Source organism: Aythya ferina, assembly GCF_964211825.1.
Source record: "Aythya ferina genome assembly, chromosome: 1".
Lineage (NCBI taxonomy): Eukaryota > Metazoa > Chordata > Aves > Anseriformes > Anatidae > Aythya > Aythya ferina.
The window spans coordinates 165220436-165244978 of NC_140296.1; the positions used below are offsets into that span (position 1 = coordinate 165220436).

At 40.5% G+C, this 24543-nt stretch overlaps 1 protein-coding gene across 1 annotated transcript in view; it reads left to right on the forward strand.

Annotated features, from left to right (window-relative positions):
- PAWR (pro-apoptotic WT1 regulator) overlaps positions 1-24543 on the forward strand; it is an 81593-nt gene that overhangs the window by 43878 nt on the left and 13172 nt on the right. Inside the window, exon 4 of the mRNA XM_084528109.1 lies at positions 17479-17513. Coding sequence (XP_084384235.1) covers positions 17479-17513 — 35 coding nt within the window. The remainder of the gene's footprint in view (positions 1-17478; positions 17514-24543) is intronic.

The window sequence follows — 24543 nt, forward strand, 5'->3', positions numbered from 1 at the left end:
GTGGGTCAAAATATTTGTTGCCAAATACTGACTGAAGTGTATGGGGATGCAGGCTGAGAGTGGTAATGTTAAGGACAAGCAGTAACTACAGCTAGGATTTGACAGAGTCTGGCAATTATACAGGTCCATCTCTTGCTTAGCAGAGAGGGTAAAATTAAAAATAGTGCAAAAATATTTGATAGCAATGTCTTTCTTGCAGTTGGACAGAAGTGTTGTTATATTTAGGGTAATGTCTCAGTTGAGGAAGGGGATGATATCTACTCAAAATAAAGATAACTTGCATCAAAAAACCCTACGAGAGTTGGCTGAAAAAGATGATCAGTCCAATGAAGATATTTTTAAAAGCCACTTAGAACACTTGATGAGTTCCAGAAGGTGGAAAGATGCAACTACTGTGTTAACAGTCAAAACATATATATATATATATATATATATATATAAAAACCTTGTGGGTGTATATATAAAAGTATATATATATACATGCGTATCTATATGCAAGGCCTTATCTTTTTGTATCAAAGAATTCAGGTTGTGCTGATACCATGGACAACTGCCTCCTGGAATTCAGTGGCTCAGGGAATATTTTAGGAAACTAGATGCACAAATATGTGCCCTTCTTGGTGTAATCCTGTTCAGGAAGTGCTAATACTGCTTTTGTGTCATGTTAGAACTGATACCTGAGTGTGACACCACATTGCGTCTGTATTACTTTGTACTGTTCGTGGAAAACCAGAGAGCCAATTGGGAAAAAACTGAGAAGGTTAACCCAAAGCCTATATATATATATATATATATATACGTATATATGTATATATATACGTATATATATATATATATACACACACACATATATATATATGTATGTGTATATATATATATACATATATATATTATATATATATAAAATAAATTTATTAAGAAAGGAGAGTGAGAGTTGGCATTACAGTGGTTGTAGTAAACTACAGAGGGATGATGTACTGATATATAGTAGACTTTTCTCTAGGGAGAAAAATGGGGTAAAAAAGCATTCCTAAGGCAAATCAAGCTCATGGTAAAAGTAAAGCTTGCTTTTTTCACATTGTGGGTAGTCTTATCAGTATGAGAAACTAGGTGTATAAATGCATAGATTCTCCATCCCTTAAAACCTTCCAATAACTTGTGGCTGTTTCTTTTTTTATTCTTTTTTTTTTTTTTTTTTTCTGGAAACGATGCCATAATCATACAGACTGTCATTTTCAGTACACTATAGTAGTTTGAAATCCTGTATTTCGTGTTAGCTTCCTTTCTGCTCACGTTTTATTTCAGATGTTGTAGTATCTGTGAGTGCTGGTTGTTATGCTAGGCATTGTGCGAACACACACAAAAATGTCATCTTCTCTGAACAGTTTGACATTTAAGTATAAGATGTGGGAATAGTTGAGTAAATATGTATTGGCAAGAGCACCAAGAAACAATAAGGTATGTGAGATCTGCAGAGTTATTTTTGACTTTGGCATTGGGGTAGGGTTTATTGTGTTCTAGATGTGTGTTTTTCTCTCCGGTGATGACAAAAGGAGTCTGACTAGATCAGATGTAGACATCTAAAATCAGATGGGCTGAATCCTTTCCTCTCTCTAGCAGACTTGGGCCAAGCGTGTCAGAATGTTTTGGTTCTAAAGGAGTTGGAAGCAGGTATCACATTAGCGATAGCGTGAGATACCAATTTTCGTGTATTCAAGCATGAAAAAGGGATACTCCAAGTCAGTTAGCTAACGAGGTTCAACCTTTGTGAAATAAATACTCTGAATCCTTCAAGTGAAAGGTAATGATCTACAAAAATCAGAATGTTTTAGAACATCCTGCCGTAAAATGGGACTGTTGCTCTTCATTACTGTCACACAGTAGCACAAGTTGTCCGGTTAATTTCTTAATACCTAGTTAAGGAGCCGCAGCTGATAACTGGCACAGGCACCAGTACCTCTGTGTCAGGAGCGACTGACAGGAGTCTCCACAGTCATCTGCTAGACACCTGCTTTTGGATTTGTATTCCTGGCATGCAGCTGGTAGGGGAATTCTGCTTCTCAGAAGTTCTGAAGTCTGGGACTCCAGTGGGAGATGTGACTCATGCTTTTTGTTAAGCGCCACACCTGCTCTTTTGCTGTACCTGATCACATATTGCACACTGCTGCGGAGCCCAGGAACTTTCTCAAGGCCCTTGGGCTCTACTTAGAGATTACAGTCGTCTTGTTCCAACCATAAGTTTGTTTTTGTGTGTGCTATTGTAATGGGCATTTCTTGGAGTTCCCGTATTGCTCTTACATTGTGTAGCAACAAGAAACTCAAGAAATTTCAGGATGTTCACTCTTAAGAAATGATTTTATGGAAGATTCAACTTCCGTAAGACATATTTGAGACAGTTAAACATCCACAGGAGCACAGTCAACAACACTAAAGAGATTTGCTAGGCAAAAGGTTTCATTTAATTTATAGGACTGAACCCTGTGGTTATTGATACACTGTATCTTGAATCAGATTCCTAAAATAAATTCAATTTCTGTGCAATGTTAGACAGGCTAAAGCTTGACCCTAGTGCTGTGTTCCTTCAGAGCTGTTAATCCAAGACAACACAGGGAGAAGTTGCAAAGTTGCTTTAGTTTTCAACCCATAATGCAGACCCGCATACAGTGCAGTATTGCCACATCTTGGGTTGCTGTCACTCCTCTCAGTAACTCAGACTTTTGTTCTTTGCAAGTGATTAGCTTGTGTTTGGGTTTTAATTCTGTTTTGTATAGAAACTACCTGATACCTCGAGAAGAATCTTTCTGATTGGAGATGAGGATAGGATGAAATTTTTGTTCTCTACAAGAAATTGGTTCTACATAAGAATGCAATTTGTACTTAGCATTCACCTAATGATAAAACTGCAAAATTATGCCACGGCTGATTGGGTTCATCATAGTCAACTTCAGCAGCAGATAGGTCAGAGGGCTGGTGAAATCCCCTAAACATGATTTATTAGTGAGACCACACAGTTATGACTGGCCCATTTAGTCATAAGTCATACATGAACATGTAAATTGAAGGAAAAACATGTATGATATTTTTTAACTTTTTGTTCCAAGTAGTCTTAACATTTCTCTAAAGCATTGCAGGTGATTCCTAAAAGAAACGCAACCCAAGGGGGTTCCCACAGAAGCACTCTGTGGCAGTTGTATTTGCTTAAATACTGTCTTTTGCCTCAGATGTGGCCCAGCATGTTGAAATTCTCAGAAGCAGCTGTGCACGCCAGTGTTACAAAGCTGTAAATGTTTCGTAGAGGCACCTTACAAGCTATGCTGAAAGCAATAAATAAAATCAAGTTAGGGAATGAAAGTCTCTGGTGGCTTCCAAGCTGTGTGAAAAGCCACGAGGAATGCAGCGAACTGAAGTATTACGTGCATCTCCATTAGGAAACAGCTGAAAACCTGCTTGGCACAAGCATCCCTAGAGTTTTCTGCTTGAATCCTATGCCAAGGATATGCTGCCAAATAAGCCTCTTAACTTACATTATTGCAGTTTATACCTGTCTATTTTGCGTTTACTGGCTTTTTATTTTGCACAACAGTGTAATGACATACAGCATCGCTTTGCAATAGCTATTATCTGATGTAGTAATGATGTTCATATCTATTCATACCTGACCACAGCTTTTCAGTGCTTTCTATCTAGGTTTCACATAGTTCTTGCAAAGTAGAACTGGGTGCCTGCATTTAAGAGTAATAATTACCTTTTATATGTATATTTTTATGGTGTTACTTTCTGTTCACTGAGGCTGTTCAGTTATGCTACAGGGAGTGCCCCAATTTATTAAGACATGCTTTTATTTTTTATGCTATATTTGTTCAGATGTTAGGCCAAGTGTTATTTTACATAATAACATGATCATAATACTGGTATACTTAAAAAAAATAAATTAAATAATATGTGTTTAAAATACAAAAATATGTAAATTAGGAGAGGCTGTATTTGAGTGTATGAAGTTGCGTGTAATTCTGCAAAAACAGATTGTAGGACTGATATTTGACAGTTAAATTACCAGATAATGTTGGGTTTTCTCTTTGCAGATTAACGACATAATCTGTCTGACAGGGATGGTGAAAAAACAATTAGTATTCACAGAGCACTTAGACAATAACAGTGAATGCAATAGAAAGACTCATGAGGAAATTTTATTGTATGTCCAAAGTATTCCCATAGGATGGATTAAAAAGTACTGAAATCCAGTGTTTAAACATCGAAGCATCACTTGTTTATTTAATGTACTTACATCTAAAGTAGGTTTTCCATGTGCAGTGATTTTAAAGTGACACTGGACACAGGGGATTTGCTGCTCTGCATGGTTCTGGACACGAACCAGGTACTTTCCATGTTTAACTGAGTTTCTTGACATGACTTGGGACACCCAAATTATTCCTTTGATCTCTCTAAGGAATATGAACCCAGGAATTCCATCTTTCCACGATCCTGTATGATTGATCCATCACGCAAGCAGTCTACAGTAATACAGGCACGTACCGGAGCAGTTTAAGTACACCAACTGCAGTAAATACAGCATGGTGGCTGCTGCTTGAAAATGCAACAAATGCAGACCCTGGGCAGTACTCACAGAGTACAGTGCTTTGTGTGGTGTGTCAGAGGTCTTGTGCAAAAATGTGTCATCGGATGACACCGTGAGAGTCAGCATCAAGCATGTAGCTGTAAGGATTTGAATAAAAGATGCCTAAATTATTGACATTCTGGTGCTTTCTGAACTGGTTGACTTTGCACTCTTAATACTTGTTTTGTAATGCATTTTGTCTGTAGTGTTGGAGACTGTGGAATGGGACAAAAAAACTAACATAGTAACTTCATTAAGCCACCAGCTCACCTCTCTGGGTTTAGGAGTGATAATGTTGCATGGTGGTCTTGTCTGGTATAATTAACTAATTTAATTAAATTGTGTGCGTGTTGTTATTGTCGCTTTTGTAGAAAGGCAGTTTCAAAACAGTGGAATTCATTGCTGAATGGGCTGCATAATCCTCATGGCTGCTGCAGCACAGGTTTATTTGCCAAAATCTTCCTCCTGTCCTCTCATGTGAGCAGCCTGTGTGTGTGTGGTGCTGAGCCATGTGCGTTTGGTAAATTTTGTATTCCCCAAAGGATCTGCACAAGCTCAGCAAGTCTGGTTCAACTCTATCACACGTGTGCTACCAGACACTGCTGCTGGTGAGGAATGCTTTACACAGCCACATCAGGAGCATTTAATTTAGTGAAGGAGTCATTCCAACTTCAAATCTCATTTCAGGAACGCATTTCACTCCTGGTAAATTAAGTCAAACGTACCCATGAAGTCTTTTCTATTTGAGTATTAGTTCCTGTGTGCACACCCACAGCGGTTCGTCGCAGGACCTGCATGAACACCAAAGCTGAACCAAGCCTGAGCGGGGGCTCCTGGCTGCTGCTTCAGGTTCTCAATGGTGCCTGGCAGTGGCAGGGGTTTCAGGAACTTCCTAAATCCTTGTGCAGAGTGTGTACGTTATGATTTCTTTCTTGTAGCTTCTGTTAGGTTGTGCTGTGATCTCTCCGTTAAGATTTTTTTGCTTTGTTTGCTTTTCCTTTCCTATTTTCTTATCTCCAGATGTTGCTGCCATATACTCAGCCTGTTTTGAGCAGGTTTTTGTTCTGTGGTTGCTCTGTTTGTTTCTTTCACTGTTGACTTCATGAAGTTATACTCCAAAATTGCATAAGCTTGCACATTAGCCTTTATACGGCCAGAAGGAATAGGAAGCAGTTTCTCAATTTCTCAGCTAATGTTTTTGAGCAGTCAGCAGGGGCCTCATGTCAAGGAATTCATTTTCCCACATGCGTGCTTTTTTGGACTGGCACCACTTTTAACTCAGATAATTGAACGCTGTTTTGGAAAGCTTCATTTATTCCCAGAGGAGTCAATGTAGAAATTCTGCTCAGCTGTCAGAGATGATGATGTCTAAGTGGGTATCTCATCCCAGTCTTAAGAGTCCTTGAATAAAAAAAGGTGACCCCATGTAGCTGAAGTCCCTGTGAGAAGAAGAGCCCTCTGGTAGATACAAGTTTGTTGGACTTCTGCCATATCTGCTTATGCAAATAAATGACCAGTGTGACTGATGGCAAAAGCTTCTGTAAGATAAAGTAATACATCACTGCTTGGGGTGTGGGCACAGGGGGGAGGACACTTCTGTAAGACCCTATGTGGACCAAAGGGATCCTGCTGAATGCCCTTGTGCACAGGGGAGGGGAAAAAAGTTACTTAGTTTTGCAGAAGGATGAGCAAAAATGTACACAGCTCTACAGAAATAAGCATAGCAATACTAGTCAAACATCTTTGTGAGGTGGATCACAACTGCAGGTATTCATAGTAAGTTACAGAGGATGGCAGTGGTAGTTGCTCATCTGGGCTTGTGTGTTCAGATTCTACCTAGTCCAGTTCCCCGGAGGGCTGAGGATGGGGTAGAGGTCCCCTTCTCACAGTGACCGTCGTCCAGGGTAAATAACGTGACAGCCTGGGAGGGAGGAGGACTCCAGGATCCAGAGTTGTTTGGTGGAGCCAGTCTGGCTACGTTTATGCTGCTAGAAAGCACAAGGCCTGGGCGTCAGCTCAGCTCCTGCACTGCTGATAGTGGCTTAATGATTAGCAAGACTTTCTGGCATGGTTCTGGTTTTTGCTGTCCTGTGTTGTACCCAGGGACTGTTTGAGGACTAATGCACCAGGAACCAGCCCTTGCAGCCAGTATGAACGTTGCAGCATGGGGTTTGGTTGCCTGTGTAGTGCTACTAGAACCTTACTCGCCTCTGCATTCCCAAAAAAAGCTGTGTGCCCTTCATCCACACATCGGGGGTGTGCAACGCAGACCTTGGTTTCATGCTGTGAAAACACCCCTGTGGGCTGCCACTCAGCCCTTGCATTATTTTCAGCTGCTTTTAACTGCAAGGGTTAAAAACTGCCACCGCCAATAAACAGCACAGATGGGTATGGCTCCACTGGAGAAGCTGGGTTTGTGACAAGTTACGTTTCTAGTACATGGTGTGCAAGCCACTGCATAGACAAGTCAACCCATAACTCAACACCCACAGATAGGTGGAAGAAGTTATAATGCTTGTTAAGTGTGAGATGAATCCCATCAAAGAGAACGTCGGGAACTTGTATTTTGTGTTTTTGTGCCTCTGGACAGAGACTAATACATGGTAAAGTGGAGATGCACCTAGTTCCATGCAGGATTTTATAGCTGCTGTAAACCACCCCAGCAAATTATGCTTCTATTTTCACTGTTGTCATCTCTACTGTGGGTTTCATTGCACAATTCAGCTCTTCTGTGACTTGAGGTCCTGACACTACTTTCTTAATTTCTCTGAGCTGTAAAGGTTTATGCCTATTTGAATTCTCTCTTTTAAAAAATGTTCTCATTTCAGTGATGAGTAATGTGTGTGATACCTGTGCCTTTTCCTTATGTGCTGGAGGTCTTCAGGTATTTGGCAGCAGTATTGCTCCTCTCTCTCTCTCTCTCTCTTTTTTTTTTTTAAATGAATGGCCGATGTGCTGCATTTGGGAGCTTTGTTCTAGTATTTCCAAGCTCCCATTTTGTTTTGAAACCCGCATCTTCAGTTTACTGCTGTGCAGTGCTGATCCATGAAGGTTGTACACTGCTTGTAATCACTATCTTTCTGATAACGTTTCCAGCCCTGCTCCATCAGTGAGTCACTTCAGGTGCTGTCGGCCTGCTTTAAGCATTTCTCCTTGTCATGTTCTCTGTTGGAGTGCCTAACTGCATGTCATGTGCTCTTCTGTCTCTTTGAGGTTGAACATGGCTTGGGTAGAGAAATGAAGAAAAACGATTAAAGAAAAAACTCTGCTCATGCATTCAAGTGTTTATGGCTTCCTTATTTGTTAAGCTGTTTTCTGCTTGATTGTACTTGACATCCCCAGGAGTTGCTTGATTACCTGCAGGTGTCTTTAATTTTTTCCCCTCACTTAGTGCCCTCAATACATTGCTTCTTGGGTAGGAGTTGAGGGTCCTTACTGCCTTGTTAGACATCTGATTGGATTCACTAGACTTTCTTCCAGAGTTTCTCAGAGGCTTTCTGGCTGTGTATAAGCAGGGAGATGACTCATAATTCTTCCAGCTTCAGGACGGTAATCCCTATCACTTGCACCCAGGTGTTGTAGCATGTCTGTGTTACTTCTTGTTTGAAGTCCCTGTTAATTATATATTAATTAAAGGCTGTAGTTAAGGCTGTAAAAAGTAATTTTAAAGCTCGCTTGTATCCAGAACTATGGAAAATTAACTTTTCCCTTACTGAAATCTGTTTTTTACAATCTGTTTTTTCCCTTTGCTCCTTTGGGGGTTACTTGACTGTACAGGCTGATCATTTGCCGTAAATAAAATTTCACTGTATTTCTTTCATTTTCTCTTCCCCCAGTGTCTCCTTTGTCTCAGCAAATCTGTAATTAACAATTTTGTTTATTCTACTTTACAAATTATGTGTAATAATTTTGAAACTTCCCGGACATAGTGAAGACATCACATAGTGTTACTTAAATCACATAACTGCCAATCAACACAAAAGCAATATGCTGAAACTGCACAGAAAAAGGTGCCACAAAAAAACACTTACATGTAAGTGTATGCAATATAAACACAACGTGCCTTCCAACTGTAACCTCTCTGTGAGTCTGTGAAATTAACATCTGGTTTAAAGCTGATGAAGAGATACGGGTGAACTGTAAGAACTAATAAACTTTAAAATCCTCCATTTGTTTGTATAAAAATGCAACTATGTTTGTAAATCTTATCTACCGAGAAGCAGCCCAGAAAGTTAGGCATGAAATTTAGTTCATGTTTTCCAGGCACAGAACCACCATGACCCATGTGTTACAGTGAGTTTAATAGAAGACGTTTGTACCTTCACAACTGTGGAGCTATGTAAGATTAAAAATAATAATAAAAAAAAATAAAATTCTAGTAGTGCGATGTGATAGTCTGACCTCCATGTTGTGCCACAGTTGAATAATTGGTATACCAATATACTGGATTTTTTTTTTTTCCTTCACAGTTGGACAGCTGACTGTTAGTTGGATTAGCCACGTTTGACCCAGCAAAGTGATTTGGGACAGGCAATGCGTGTGCTCCAAACTGTTCTGGGGAGCATGGTGCACAAGCATTTTGGTAGCTGGGACAGAGTAAGTGTGCATGCAGCAGCTGTGAGCGTTGCTGCCCACGCTGCAGTCTGGCTGGCTCTTCACCAAGGCGCTTGAATATCCTTGAACCGCGCTTCCCAAGCCGGGTGTGCGGGAATGTTTGAGTCACCTGGCGGGAGCCAGAGCCCGAGGGTGCCCCTGGATCTGGGCAGGTCTTGGGAAGAGGCATGCTTTGCACATTGCTCCCGAGTTCTGGAAAAGCAAAACCTACGTTAGCAAGAATTGGGTGCAGGCGTGTTGGATGTGCAGTACTTAATTGTGGCTCTGCTTTGTTGGGCAAAGTGAGCTGCAGCGTGTTCACCTAGCACGTTGCTCATCTGCAGCCCAGAACCACACACACATTACAGGGAACTGCATGTTTGCAGAAGATGTCTGTTTTTAAAAAATAATAAATTGAATAGCTTTTCTCTCCAATGTGTTGTATAGTCAAGAAGTACAAGACCTGAAACATGTCGGAGATGCAAGGGTTTTATATGGGCTGCAGAGAAAGGGTCTGGGAAATTGCAGGTGTCTAGGGAACTGCTAGCTCACGATGCTAGCCTAATTTATTGTTATGGTACAATACCATACTACCTCTGAAGTGGTGTCTTCTCTTTGGGTCTTGTTTGATACTATTTCATATGTATATCAACATATCTTGTTGTTTAGATGTATTTGTATATCTAAACATGTAATGTAGATATATGCACATGGATACATATATAAAAGAAATTACATACACATATAAAAGAACTGAATGCAGATAAAGATGTTTGAAGGCAGTTGCTTTAATAGATCAATTTACTTATAAAACTTAGCCTTGTATTTTCTATCATTCCTAAAGAAAGCATTATGCTTATGTAGATCTGTAATGCCATTGCCTTTCCACTTCTATGAATGCCTACCTGAATCCATCAGACAGTATTTCAGAAATAGGTGACTAGAGGATACATTAACCTTAAATTTCCCCTCTTTAGCATAGATAAAGAAATTGTATTCCTCTTCTCCCCTCTGACATTTTTGTTAGGTCTCAGTTGTCTACACCAGCTGCCTCACAGGGAAGAGATTGTTCTTTATTGCTGACCTGGGTTTAAATCTCTGGGTGCTTCATTATCAAAACAGTTCTGACAATTGCATCTGAATTTCCAGAATACTGGAATGTCTTTTTCCTGCTCAAAGATTTATTAATTCTAGTACCATTCTATTCACTATGGCATGTTTTAAAAAGATCGGTTGGATGTAAATTAAACAAAGCTCTTTTAAAATGTGTTGGTTCCTGCTTGACAGAGTACAAATCAAAGGAAGATTAAAATACGATGCCAGGCTATTTCAGAACAGTAGGTCAGCTTTTATTTTTGTTTGATCTTACCAGGTTCCTGTTTCAGTTTATTTTGTAACTGATTAATAGGTGGTGATAACTTCATGCTTTCTTAACAGTTTTAGAAATAAAAGCTCATTTTTACAGTGGCTGCTTATAAAAGAGATTTACTGGGTGTGTAAAGTGTTTAAGGTCAGCTCTAGGAAATCCACGCCAGAAAAAAATAAAATGTAATGAATCTGAGCAGTAGATGTAAAATCTTGGCAGCTAGGAGACTAACGGGAGGGGAGGAAGCCTGGGATGGTTTTGTATGTACAAGGCTTCTGCCCAAGTAGAGATCTAGAAATTGCACAGCTACAGGGGGTGCAAGTAGTTCAGTAATATAACTTGAGCCTCTAAAAAGTAGCTTGGAGTGCTACTAAAAGGAATGGTTTCAGTGGAAATGAGCTTTACCATTTGGGGTGAAATTGGTGTTACATTCTAGGGAAAACTTCTCTAGAAATTTTCAAGTGGTTTAGAATCAGGAATGGAAAGTAAGTGGTACCCTCATGGCTCTTTTACTCCTGTGAGGTGCTTTTTCGTGGGGAGTTTGGATGGGAGGGAAAAGTGGCATACCTCATTTTCCTTCCTCCTGCTGTTCGCATCTGTAGTTATTTCTGGCTTGTATTAGCATCGGGTTGCCTTTTAGTTAGCCAGCATTCAGAAGTAATCTTACTTCTAATAACTGAATTAGACTTAGGCTGCATTGCAGAAAGTATGTAACTGCTGTTTCCAAGGAAATGGCAATAAAAAATTGTACTGAACCTGAGAAGAAAGCAATTAGAGTCGATCAAGATGTGATTCATGACAGAGATTTGAGTTAACTTGATTGCCTGGGTGGAAGTAGAATCCACCTGATCCTTTTTTTTAATATAAAAACAAACAAACAAAACCTTCCTCTGGGCAGTGAAGTTGTATCTGCTCCCATCTTGAGGGATATTTAGGAAACTTCATAAGGAAACCTGTATTAGGATTGCATATGAAAACTGAAATTGTTTTGATGGCCCATTTTCAGTCAAAATTTTACCTTGCATGTTGCAGCAATATTGTTATGTAGTCAAAATGTGAGTTTACACCGGTATTGTCAAATTCTAAGACACTGCCCCTATTATACATACCAGTATTTACACCAGCATGCCCCAGCAGCCTGTTTTGATACAGACAATTAGCTTTAATTGTTTGTGAAACTTTTAAGTAGTCTTCAGGGGATCCCAGTGAAATACTTTCATAGTTTGGCTGACTTCTAGGGTTTGTAGATGTTTTAAAACAATGTTTGTTAATACATTTTAACTAACGGATTTGTAATGGTAGCGTTGGCTTAACATCTGGAAATCTTTGTCAGACACTTATAAACATGGACAACTCTATTTAAAGCCCGATGACCAGCCTGTTCATCTAATCTGTGCATCAGCCGGATGAAATACCAATGAGCCAGGAGGAGAAAAGGGAATTAGCAAAGTTGCTTACGTCCTCGTTTGCCAGAAGTTAAATTGGCAGTAAGTGGTTTCGTTAATGGAGTGGTCTCAGCTGCCATTTGTGCCCTTGCACCCCTTCTTCCTCTTGTGCAGGTGTGTGTTAGGCTGCGTGGTGAGCCAGATGGAGCTCGTCTGCAGTGAGACAAATCTGTGCTTTTTTCTCTGTGATTTCACGCCCCTGGTGCATTAACTTGTGGCAGTGCAGACACGACTGTAGACACCAGGAAAACGGAGCATGATCAGGGGGTTTGTAGGCATGGGGCAAAGGGAGCGTGGCCGGTTTCTGGAGCAGTGCTGGCTTCTGTCTGCCTGCAGTGACTTTGCAATCCCACTTGAGATGGAGCGAGAGCAAGGTTACTTGACTGTAGAAACTATTAGTGGTAGCATGGTGTTACAAGATAATACAAGATGCCAGATACCATGTGCAAGAAAAGTAATTTTTTTTTTTTTTAATGAGACTTAAATAAATTGATCTCTTTATTGCTCATAAGGAATTATTTTGAGAAATCATTCATTTCTGTAGTAATTATTGTAGATTTTTAAACACTAGTGAAAACTCAATTTAAAACAAAAACAAGATTTGCAAATTACTATATTTATGCATGCCTAATGGTCTGCTTTTATTTTTTTTGTGGAACAGAAATATTCTTCCTTTCCCATCTCTTATTTCCTGCCAGCCTGTTCTTGCTCCTTACACCATTTTTGGAGAAGGTCACAAGTTGTAACAGATGTTTGCGTCATTTTAAGAGTTTTTAAATAGTTTGAAACCTTAAACTAATTTTTGTTTAACAGACACATATGTTGATTTTAATATAGCTACATATATACTTGTTTTTGTAGCAACGTTTGGGCAAATAAGACACAAAAATAAATTTCATAATGTGAGAACAGAGACCAAAAATGGATTTCCCTGGTGCTTGCATTGCTGCCTTAAAGAATGGTTAGTTTGTATTTACACGGGAGATTCCAAAATAACAAGTCACAATTTACAAAGTCTGCAACATTAGCTTGGTTATCAAAGTATCGGTGATAGGAAATTGTTTTTACACATAATTTGCTGTATATTTTTAACTTTTTGTTGATAGTATTTGTAAAAACAAAACAAACCAAAAAAACCTACCATAGAAACATCTGTTACAAAGGACTAGTTAGTATTCTGTTGTGTGTTTTTTTTTTTTTTTTTAAGTTTTACCAGCTGTCGTTTGTAGCAAATGAGAATATTTGCTGTGAACTTTGTTCCCGAGCATTTGTTTGCTTTCCCAGCTTTCTCTTTCTGAATAACTGGCATATCTGAAGAGTACAGGCAAACTTCTAGAAGCCCTCTGTTGAGGTGCATACGCAAGTCTGTGTGTTTAAATTGCTTGCCAGCCAGTATTTGCACTTACTGGATGAAAAAGTCTCATAAATTTGTGGTTATAAGATGTATATGTTGCATCCTTTTGGTGTCTAGAGTAGGGAACAGGCACCAAGGCCGAGGGATTTCTTTGTACAAGGAAACATGTGCTTTGCTGGACTGCAGTGTCTCCCCTTTTTGCAAATTCTCCCTTTTTTTAAGTTTTTGCTTTTCCTGGTATGTTCACCAGTGAGCACAGCCATACTGTTGAGGCTTCAGCATTTTCCTTAAAAAGAAGCTGTTTAAAAAATGAAAGTTGAGGAAGCTTAGAGCCTGAAGTTCCCATTTGGTCCAAAAGGCTGAGTCACTGCTTTGAGGAAGTATAGCATAATCTGGGGTGACGATTTTTAGTGGCAATATTAGAGGACTGCTTTAAGCATCTTGAATGAGCAGTGCAGGACATTTTAAATGATTAACAAGAACTTTTCCACAACATAGCTGCAAAAAAGGTAATTTTATGAATATGTTTGTTATCTTTTGACCAGTAAGTTGAGTGACAAGGTTCACCGAGTACAGGGGTAAAAAGATCATAGACTTCATCTGTAGTAGGAAGTTAGTGAAGTATTGTAGAAGAAAATCTGCAGTGAAACTTCCAGTGCTGAGGTGTTCAGTCTGCTTGATTTTTATTTTTTCTCTGACAGTGTTTCTGCCCTTGTGGCCTGAATACCTGTGAGCGTTTGTAAGACTTTTACAACACATTTCGTGCTTTACTTTCATCCAAAGGGAATCCAGTTTGCACATTCTGAGAAAGCTTCATGATAAGATCTGGAGCACAGGAGTAGGAGGCAGTTAGGAGGCTGATTTTGAGAGAACACTTGCGATCTGTGCTAAAAGACCAATAGAGATGTAGCACGGGCTATAGGAGCACAGAATCACTAAGGCTGGAAGGGATGTCAGGAGGTCTGTAAGTCCAGCCCCTGTGCACAAAACAGGGTCAGCTAGAGCAAATTGCTTGGGGCTGTGTCCAGTTGGGTTTTGATTAACTGCACGGGTAGAAACTGCGTAGCCTGTCTAGACATCCTGCTCCAGTGCTTGACCTGACAGTAGAAAGAGATTTTCTTAGGCTTGAGCTTTCTGTATTTCAGTTTGTGTTCACTGTGCCCTTTTGCTGGCACAACTTAGTCTGCCTCCACCTTCTCTTCTTTACCCATTAGCTACTTATACACATGGACAAGATTCCTCCTGGGCCTGTTCTCTGAGCTGGATGTTCACTTTCAGCCTCTCCTCATATGTTGGATGCTCCAAACCCTAATCTTCATGGAGATAGACTCACTCCATTACATCTTTGTTGTGCTGGGGAGCACAAAACCGGACTCAGCATTCCTGCTGGGGTCTCTTCAGGGCTGAGCAGGGGCAAAGGATCACCTCCATTGACCTGCTGGCAACACTCGTCCTGGTACAGCCCTAGATCCTGTTGGACTTCTTTGGGCAGACTGCTGGCTTGCGTGTCCAGCAGGACCCCTGGGTCCTCTTCTGCAAAGCCCACCAGTCCCACAGCACATACTGATGCTTGGGATTATTCCTTCCCAAGGTGCAGGACTTTGCATTTCTCTTTTTTGGACTTCATGAGGTCTTTGTACCTCTATTTCCCCACCCTGCCAGTGTCCCTCTGCATGGCAGCAGAGCTATCTGATGTATTAACCACTCCCTCCATCTTAGTGCAGTCTGTGAACATGCTGAGGAGGCACTTTGTCCCATCACCCAGGCCATTATTGAAGGTGTTGAATGGCCCTGGCCTTGCATCAATTCTGGGGCATGCTGCCTGTGGCTGGTGTCCAGCTTGATGTCATGCTGCTGCTCTTCACAACCCCTTGAGCCCAGTTCAGTCACTTTTCAGTGCACCTTACCGTCCATATTCCATCAGTTTGCCTGTACGTTTGTTATGGGGGAAGGTGTTGAAAGCCTTGCTAAAAATCAAGATACACAACATCTGCTTTCCCCTTATCTGCAGAGCTTCTCCCTTGTCATCATAGAAGACTGTCAGGTCGGTCAGTTTTATTTCCACTTCGTCTATCCATGCTGAGTGCTTCAAATCACCTTCTTTCCTTAACAGATGGGTTTGTTTCATTGCCTTCCTAGGGACAGAGGAGAGGCAGCCTGGCCTGTAGTTCCCTGGATCTTACCTCCTGCCCTTGAAGATAGAAATGCCATTTGCTTTCTTTCAGTCCTCACAGACCTCACCCTACTGCCATGTCCTTTAAAGATAATGTACCTTTCCTAAACTTTAAAGATAACATTGGTATGGTTTAAAATTATTTCCTTGCCATTTTAGAGGTGGAATGAGGTTGCTGTTTCACAGCTGTAAGTTGCTACTTTTCAGATGCTGTTATAGATAAATCATCTGTGTTAAAACAGCAATTTTGCACTACTCTGTGTGTTTCTTTAAATACTTAATTCTCATGACTTAAACAACTTTGTTCAATATTGTTTTTCTGCTTATAGTAGGAAGAGTGTGGCATATATTGCAGAAGTTGAAAATGTTTCATAAATTAAAATACACCTTAAGATCAATTTTTTTTTTCCTGTAATACAAATTATTTACCACTTTATTTTCTATCATAAAATATTGTTATCTTCATTTTAGCTAGTTTATTGTTACTTACAGAGACATCAATAAACTGATCATTGAAGCCAGTGTAATGTTTCATAGGATTTTCAGTGGGTGGAAACGTTTTTTGCATCTTGTTTTAAAAATTCATTTCTTCCTTTCTGTGTAATTAGTATCATAAATAGACAGAATTTGATGCTTTGCTGTTACATTTTTTTTTTTTTTAACCAGTAAAGGCAATTATTCAGTTCATTAACTCCTTAAATATTCTTTTCTGACTTTTTACCTAGTACTTGCTGATGCTGGGGGGGGAGTTTTGTCTATGACTAATAAAATAATTGGTTCACGTTCTTACAACATCCTAAAAAATGTTTGTGGATTTACTGTCTAATCTGAGCCATCTTTTATCCAAGTGAAACAAGTCTTAACTTTTCTGTGTGATCAGGCTGTTACTGAAACTACAAGCATAGTGTTATCAATGCAAATGTATTTTTTCAGGGTTTTTTTCTTAGTTGTCATAATGCATCGGTGGTTTTTTTTTTAGGCATTGTGTAAAAGAATAAATGAGCACTTTCTCCCACTGCATTTTTATTTCCATTTCCGTCTTTACAGAGCAAGAATAAAAGCATAATGGGTTATTTTATTATTGTTGTTACTACAATTGTGGGACTTGCCTTCACACTAGAAAAATAATGAAAATACTTAAAATTTGCAAATAACCCATGTATGTATCTTTGAAGGGCCAGATGCAGAGTTCTTGCACTGTTGAACTCTTGTTTAAAATGTGCTCTGTTTCTATTTCAGTTAAGATCTTTTCCAAATAGCATTCAAAGGAGAGGAAGAGTATTAGAGTTTGTAGTCAGAATGCCTTAAGCCTCTGCAGGTACTTAGAAAGCAATGATCTAAAAATTAACTTCTCATAGCTTGACAAATTACTGCCTGCTATTTGAGTGCACAAAAGAGCCACATACAGTCTTCTAGCCTACTTGCTTACCAGCCTGACAGAATCTGAGGTGAGCCAGGTTGCAAAATAGAGTGGTGAAGGGCTTACCCATGGACAGGTACAATGGCCTAGCTGATATGCAGTAACTTGATTTGAGTCTCAACCCTGTACTGCTTGCCAGCTTCCAAAAAAATATCAAAATGCGGAAGTATTAGTAGTCATAGTGAAGGCGTATTTGTGATAGGGTGCATACTGTTTTAGTAAACTGCATGTTGTGAACATGTGAGTGCATCACGTTTTAAGAATAAATGAGAAATTGTCATTAAGGGTTCTGAGCTTGTGTTCAGAAGCAGTAGCTTGATGGCAGTAATCCTGGTATTCTGTCTATTCCTGACAGCCGAAAGGTGCAAAACTGAGTTGTTCAGTAGCTGTTTGAAACATGGACCTCCTGCTCTTATCTGCAGGATTCATTTTTTATGATGTAGTAAAGTATTATGGAAATGCAAATAAAATAAAAATATTAATAATGATGTTTTGCTTTCTATTTCTTTCAGGACTCCTCCAGGGTGGTTTCAAGCAGATATAAAAGGTATGAGATCTTTGTACTTAACACATTTATTCATATACATAGTTCTGCCAGATATAAACTTCGGACACCAAGTTGAACAAGAGCCAGCAGTGTGCCCTTGCTGAAAGAAGTCTTGTGGTGGCCTGGGCTGCATTAGGCTAAGTATTGCCAGCAGGTTGAGGGAGCTGATTCTTGTCTGTTTGGCACTGGTGAGGCCACACCTGGAGTGCTCTGCCCGGTTCTGGACTCCCAAGTACAAGAGAGACTTGGACACAATGGAGAGAATCCTACACAGGGCCACCAAGATGGTGAAGGGACTGGAGCAGCTCAATTATGAGGAAAGGCTGAGAGAGCTGGGCCTCTTCAGCATGGAGAAAAGAAGGCCTGGAGATGTCTCATCAATGTCTGTATGCACCCTGAAGGGAGGGTGCAGAGAGGGCAGAGCCAGGCTCTTCTCAGTGGTGCCCAGTGCCATGCCAAGAGGCAATGGGCACAAACTGGAACATAGGTTCCCTCTTCCTGAACACCAGGCAGCACGTCTTTTCTGTGTGGGTGACGGAGCAGTGGCACAGGCTGCCCTGAGAGGCCTTGGAGTCTCCTCCTTCGAGATCCTCAAAAGCTGCCTGAAAGTGACCCTGGTCAGCCTGCTCTGGGTGGCCCTACTTGGGCAGGGTCTGGGCCTGGGCCTGGGCCTGGGCCTGGTGGGCTCCAGAGGGCCCTGCCAGCCTCAGCCCTTCTGTAAAAGCTAATTTAAATAGGATGAGTGTTTGATGTGTAGGCCATTATACTACTGCTACAAATATACAGCCTGATTTGGGGATAAGGACCAAAGTGATGCACCCCAAACCCTTCTGTTATGTTACTATTTTAAAATAATCTTAGCTAGCATTTTGCTGGGTCTTATTAGTGGGTTGTGAAGCACCAACTTCTTAAGATTGATAGGTAGATAATTTTGTTGCTCTCCACAGTAGTATTGAAAGCAATTTCTATGAATTTATCATACTAACGTCTCTGTTTTAAGGGATGCTGCTCACTTAACATGTCCTGTTTTGTTATTTGCCTGCCTTTGAGACAAGTACTACTCTTGTCATTTCTCAAGTTCATCAATCAGAAACATGTCAGACACTGCTGATGCACCTGACAAGTGCATGAAAATTTCGTCCACGTGGAACATACTGACTCAGCTATCGCAATTATTAGGAAAATGTAACATTAACATGAAGTTTAAAATATGTCAACTGAAGCAAGGCATTTTTGGAAATACATTTTTATTTCACACATGAATTTATTCTCTTTTACATATTTCCTTTATTCAGGTAATATATGTTTTATTCACCTGTATTATATGTCATGTCTGCAGAAGTAACTGCAAAGAGCACCTTCAGTTACCTAGTATTCACTAGTGTATTTTCTACTCCTCAGACTTGTACACATACTCTTTTATGCTTCACATTTCTTAGTGTGATACTTCCTTTTATATTTTGGTTACTGGGTTCCCATAAACGTGGCCAAGTGATACTTTTTATTGCTGTGGAGTTTTTTGAATCACTTTGTTAAAGCAGAATGTGCGGATTTACTTTCACAGCCTTAATATCTGTGTTCTGTATCTGAAGTTCAACAAGGCCAAGTGCCGGGTCCTCCACCTGGGGCACAATAACCCCAAGCAGAGCTACAGGCTGGGAGAGGAATGGTTGGAAAGCTGCCAGGCAGAGAAGGACCTGGGAGTGATGGTGGATAGTCGGCTGAATATGAGCCAGCAGTGTGCTCAGGTGGCCAAGAAGGCCAACGGCATCCTGGCTTGTATCAGGAACAGCGTGACCAGCAGGGCTAGGGTGGTGATCGTCCCCCTGTACTCAGCTCTGGTGAGGCCGCACCTCGAGTACTGTGTTCAGTTTTGGGCCCCTCGCTACAAGAAGGACATCGAGGTGCTTGAGCGGGTCCAGAGAAGGGCGACAAAGCTGGTGAGGGGCCTGGAGAACAAGTCCTACGAGGAGCGGCTGAGGGAGCTGGGCTTGTTCAGCCTGGAGAAGAGGAGGCTCAGGGGTGACCTTATCGCTCTTTTTAGGTACCTCAAGGGAGGCTGTAGCGAGGTGGGGGTTGGCCTGTTCTCCCACGTGCCTGGTGACAGGACGAGGGGGAATGGGCTTAAGTTGAGCCAGGGGAGTTTTAGGTTAGATGTTAGGAAGAACTTCTTCACTGAAAGGGTTGTGAGGCACTGGAACAGGCTGCCCAGGGAAGTGGTGGAGTCACCATCCCTGGAAGTCTTCAAAAGACGTTTAGATGTAGAGCTTAGGGATATGGTTTAGTGGAGGGCTGTTAGCGTTAGGATGGAGGTTGGACTCGATGACCTTGAGGTCTCTTCCAACCTAGAAAATTCTGTGATTCTGTGATTCTGTAATTCCATTATTTCTTTTCTTATTAGTCAAGCACATTTTAGTTGAGTCTCCACTTCCTCTTGAGTACCTGTGAGGAATTTTGTTGCTATTAGTGTCTGCCAAATACTTAATCGTGTGTGTCATAAGTACCTGGTGGGTTTTCCTGAAACTTTATATTTACCCTGTACTCACTTGCAAAAACTTGGTTGTGTCTGGCGTGGTAATAAAGAGAAGTTTGAGTAATCACACACATTTGTAACTTAGTTGAAAATAAACTAATTCTTCTGATAACATTGCAAAAAATTGGAAACTCTTAAGTTAGGAAATACTAAAATAAGACTTGTTTGTGTGGTCTTCATTCAGTCAGCTTTAGTTATATGAAGGATGTACATTTTTTGTTCACGAACTTTCCCCCTCAGGACTTGCATCACTTTCAGGAGGAATCTGACTTGCTGTGAGCTGCAGTTCAATATTTTGTTATGTATGTTGCCATATATCTCACTCATTGCATAGTCCTCAAACCTCATTTTGAGAACAAAGCATTATTTTCCTGTGAGGTCATCACACTACCCAGTACCCAAATATTAATTGGATTTTATTCTAACAAAACCTCGGTAGGTGTACAAGAGCCAGTACTTCACAAATAGAGACTTAACACCTACTGTGATTGGAGATAGAAGTATCTACCGATTTTTCTCTATATTTAAAAATTTCTACCCTCCCCCAAGTAATTTTTCAGTTAAGAGCACTTGAACAAGATATATCTCCCAGTGGCTGCACTTTCTGGTGTAAATCCTAAAGGAATCAAGACCAGACTCCTCTCCTCTTCTGACAAAGCTTGGCTTTTTCACCTCTTCCTTCATCTGCAATACAGGAAAGTCCTGGAGAAAACACCCTATTCTACAGTAAGCATTATTATTAAGGCCCAAATGTATTCAACATAATGGTCTTTTAACAGCTTTATGCGTACTTCCTTAGGTTTTCAGGAGAAGTGAGAAGCAAATTCCAACCTAGGGCTAACCTGTTTGAGATCCCATTTGAAGCTGTTACTTGCACTGCTCTAACAACAGGCAGTCAGTACTTCTGGGGTGGGGAAGAGAGAGGCTGTTAGTAGACTATACAGCAAATGACAGCAAAAATGGAAAGAATATTTTCATAAAACCTTTGGCTCTGTTGTAGACCCCCATGGGAAGAATGTATTATTTGTCAGAAAATTTCCAGTCATTTTCCCTCATTTTTACTGCTTCTAACCTACTCATTTGTTTTCTCCCTCTTTCCTAGTTGTTCCTCACCAAAAGTGACATCTCAACAGTTTTCTTCACTTCCCTGGTTTCCATTTCCTGAACCAGTCAGACACCTTTTCCTCTCTCTTCCCCTTTCTCATACATCCTCATGTTTAACTACGGAGGTACTAGTCTTTGGCATTTTTCTGATCTCTTCTGTTCTGTCTCCATCTTCTGACTTTCAGTCCTCAGTTACTGATGCCATTCCAGGCTTCCAGTGCCTTCCCTCTCCCTTCCCATATAGCTGTTTTCACGTCTACACTGAGACACCCATCCTCCTGGGCCCAAGAAGATGGGAGATTAATCAAGAGCAGAGAAAGGCTTGTGCTGTGTGTTGTGATGGAATTTCTACTCTCGCAATATATCTCAGGGCTCCAGGAATTGCAGATTTTACTACCTATTTAATCAGACATACTGACTACTTTGCCTTGTATGGATGCAGGAATCCATAGTTAAACATTTATATGACATTGCTGAGAAACCCGTTTCACTGAGTGCCCTTTGACGGGAAGATGTGTTTACAAATGAAATCTGCTGGCTGCGATGTTGTTCGGCTGACTTGGACAAACTGAGCCTGTCTCCTTATACAATAAAGTAAATAAAAGTTTGGAATGAGGCTCTTATAATTGTAGTCTGTCTTCTGATTCTTTTTTTTTTTAATTCCATATTTATACCCTAGAATTTTGTATTGGGGTTCATTTGTAGTTGCATGAGTTAACCACATAAAACGTTTTCAAAAGAAAGTGATGGTTCTGTTGTGATCTGGAGTGGCACAGTAGGATGCTTTAAAACCATGACCAGTATCTTCAGGGTCATGCTTACATGAAGGCTGAGGGACATGCTCATGAGTTTATTTGAGAGTTGTGACCAGACATCTGTGCTGACTATGAGCTACAAAGAATGACTCGGGGGACCTTAATCATACGGCTCCTAGGATTAGGGGATCTAACTGTCCCATCTAATTCATAGGATTAGAACGTGCGGGTATCCTTCTGGGGTAATAGCCCCTATCTGTTTTCTCATCTTTAGTTTTTCCCTAAGCTTTTCTTAATACAATGTGCTGCAGCTTGGCTGTTCCAACTGCTATAGCTGGGACTAGCATTTTTAGCACTGCTTTGTGTGTAGTTCTTTTAAACCAAGAGGCACCTTGCCATTGGTAAGGGTGGTTTTCTGAGTCAGTTCTGATGCTGTCACCAGAGTTGGTGTCATCACTGATTTCTCAAACAAGTCAGTGACAAAGTGTATTGTTTCTTGAAATACTTGAGTGTAATCTACATGTAAATGTGAATTATGTTTCTCTTGCATTCTGTGAACTAGAAGTTTGCAAGTTATAAGTTTGCAAAGCAGGATATGCATGTGGGCATAGGAATATTTGGGTTTATTTTAAAAAGCCATTTAGCTTCTTTTCTAGAAATGCCTTAAATTAAAACTAAAACCTTGCAAATTGGGGTTTAAAATAATTCAGAAGATTTCACATGGTTCATGGATCAGACAGATCAGGCTGAATCAGTTTACAGAAAGAGTCAGATTAAAATCTCTTAATGGTTCAAGGGTGTGTTCCCCTTATAAGTTTGTTTATTAGTGGAAATGAATACGATATGGTGTGGCTTTATGGCTTCCAGGCAAACGGCAGAGGGCTTTTTCCCTTTTTCAGGATAGCACTGCATGCTCACACCGAACCCAGCAGGTAGGGACCCTGCCCACTAATTCTGAAAGACCACGTTGTACTCTGGTTTCACATTTGTGCAAGAGTAGAAAAGTAAATGAGGTGTAAGAGATCACCAGCTCCTAGTTGGAAGTGCTGTGAAGGAGATGTTAAAGCCCATCTGAAATTCTCTCATTCGGTGTTTTTTTTGATTACCGAAAGTCTTAAAGCGTAAGGAAAAAGCTTAAAGTCTACCAATTTACATGCAACCTACTAACCTTGGTCTCACTGCTTCAGAAGGGATGCAGCTGCAAAATACCATTTTGTAACACTGTGCCCAGACTTGCCTACTCGCCCCGGTCTGGGAGTTGTGCAGCGAGGCCCTGACGGCTTGGGTTGTGTGCTGAGCGCTGTCTCATCACGCCTGCCACAGCAAGACCTCAGCTGTGCCAAAATGAGCACTTAAGTAGTCAGGGATCACCCAAAGGGCTTTTCTTGACTGTCATATCCCCTTTTCCACTAATTGTTGATGTTACAAAGTGGTGGAAAAGGTTAGGGTATTCCTACAGAAGCTTATTATGGCATAGGTTGGGCCCACTGCAGTTCCTCGTTGTTGGCTGCGCCAAAGCAGCTGGGCCTGGTGGTGTCTGAGGGAGCTGCTGTGGCTGGCAGTCGGAGGTGTCCTACTTAGTCACTTTACAGCCAGAGCCAGGACAAGGGGCTGTGAGTTGCAGGGACGACAGGGCTGCCTTTCTTAGCTCAGCACCAATAGCCTCCAGCACGGCTTAACCAGTCCGAAGCAACAGAAGTCCGAAGTAGGCTGTTTAGAAACACTGCCTTCTGCTCGTTCTTCTAAAGAAGCTGCTAGCAGCTGGCTGGATTTCAGGGTGACACAATTAACTATGAGTTTCCAAATCAAGTATAATTACACGATTCTGGAAATGAACATAAATGCATTATAATTGAAATCATTGATGTTTGCTTTTGACGATAGGTGACTTTAATTGGATGAAATTGTCATTTGGGCAGTGCCTCTTGAAAACATTGAAAGAGACATTGAAAAGAGCAAGATTTTTTCCACCCTCCTGTAATACTGCTATTAATGCTGACCCTTTGCAAATAGCAGGTTTTATTTTATTTTATTTTAAAGGAAGTGACTAGAATGTCATTCTAATACAAAACTTTTTGTGTAAGAATAGTCAGAAACTGCAATGTGGGTTCATTTCTTTGCTAGTTTGTTACAACAGGTGAAATAATGAATTTTGTTTCTGTCACTTTCCTTGTATTAAGAACTAATGACTTAATTTTATTATTTTTTTAAATCCCATTTCCTAGAAATCTTCATGATGTGTCCTTTATACTTATGATACTGATAGGGAATGAGTTCAGTAGGGTCTTCTCCCCATAAAAATAGGTGGGGAAATTTTTAAGCATCAGTTTCAGGGAAAATACAGAAAAGTGTCTTAAGATTCAGTATTAATGAAATTCTTCCTATCTAGTTATTTTTTCTTTTAACTTTCCTTTAGGAACATCTGCCAAGGTCATTCACTGGAGTTGAGATATTCCACTATTGGCAAAAGGGATCACTTCTGAGTGATGAAAAACTGAGTCTTTTTTTGGTGTGGTCTCTCCTTGTGACATGAACAGCATGAAACAACACATCTTTCAAAAAGCTAAATAATCTAGAATTTATAGAGTTAAGCTAAAATATTTCTCTTATGTTATGTTGCAACATGCGTATCCGGTCC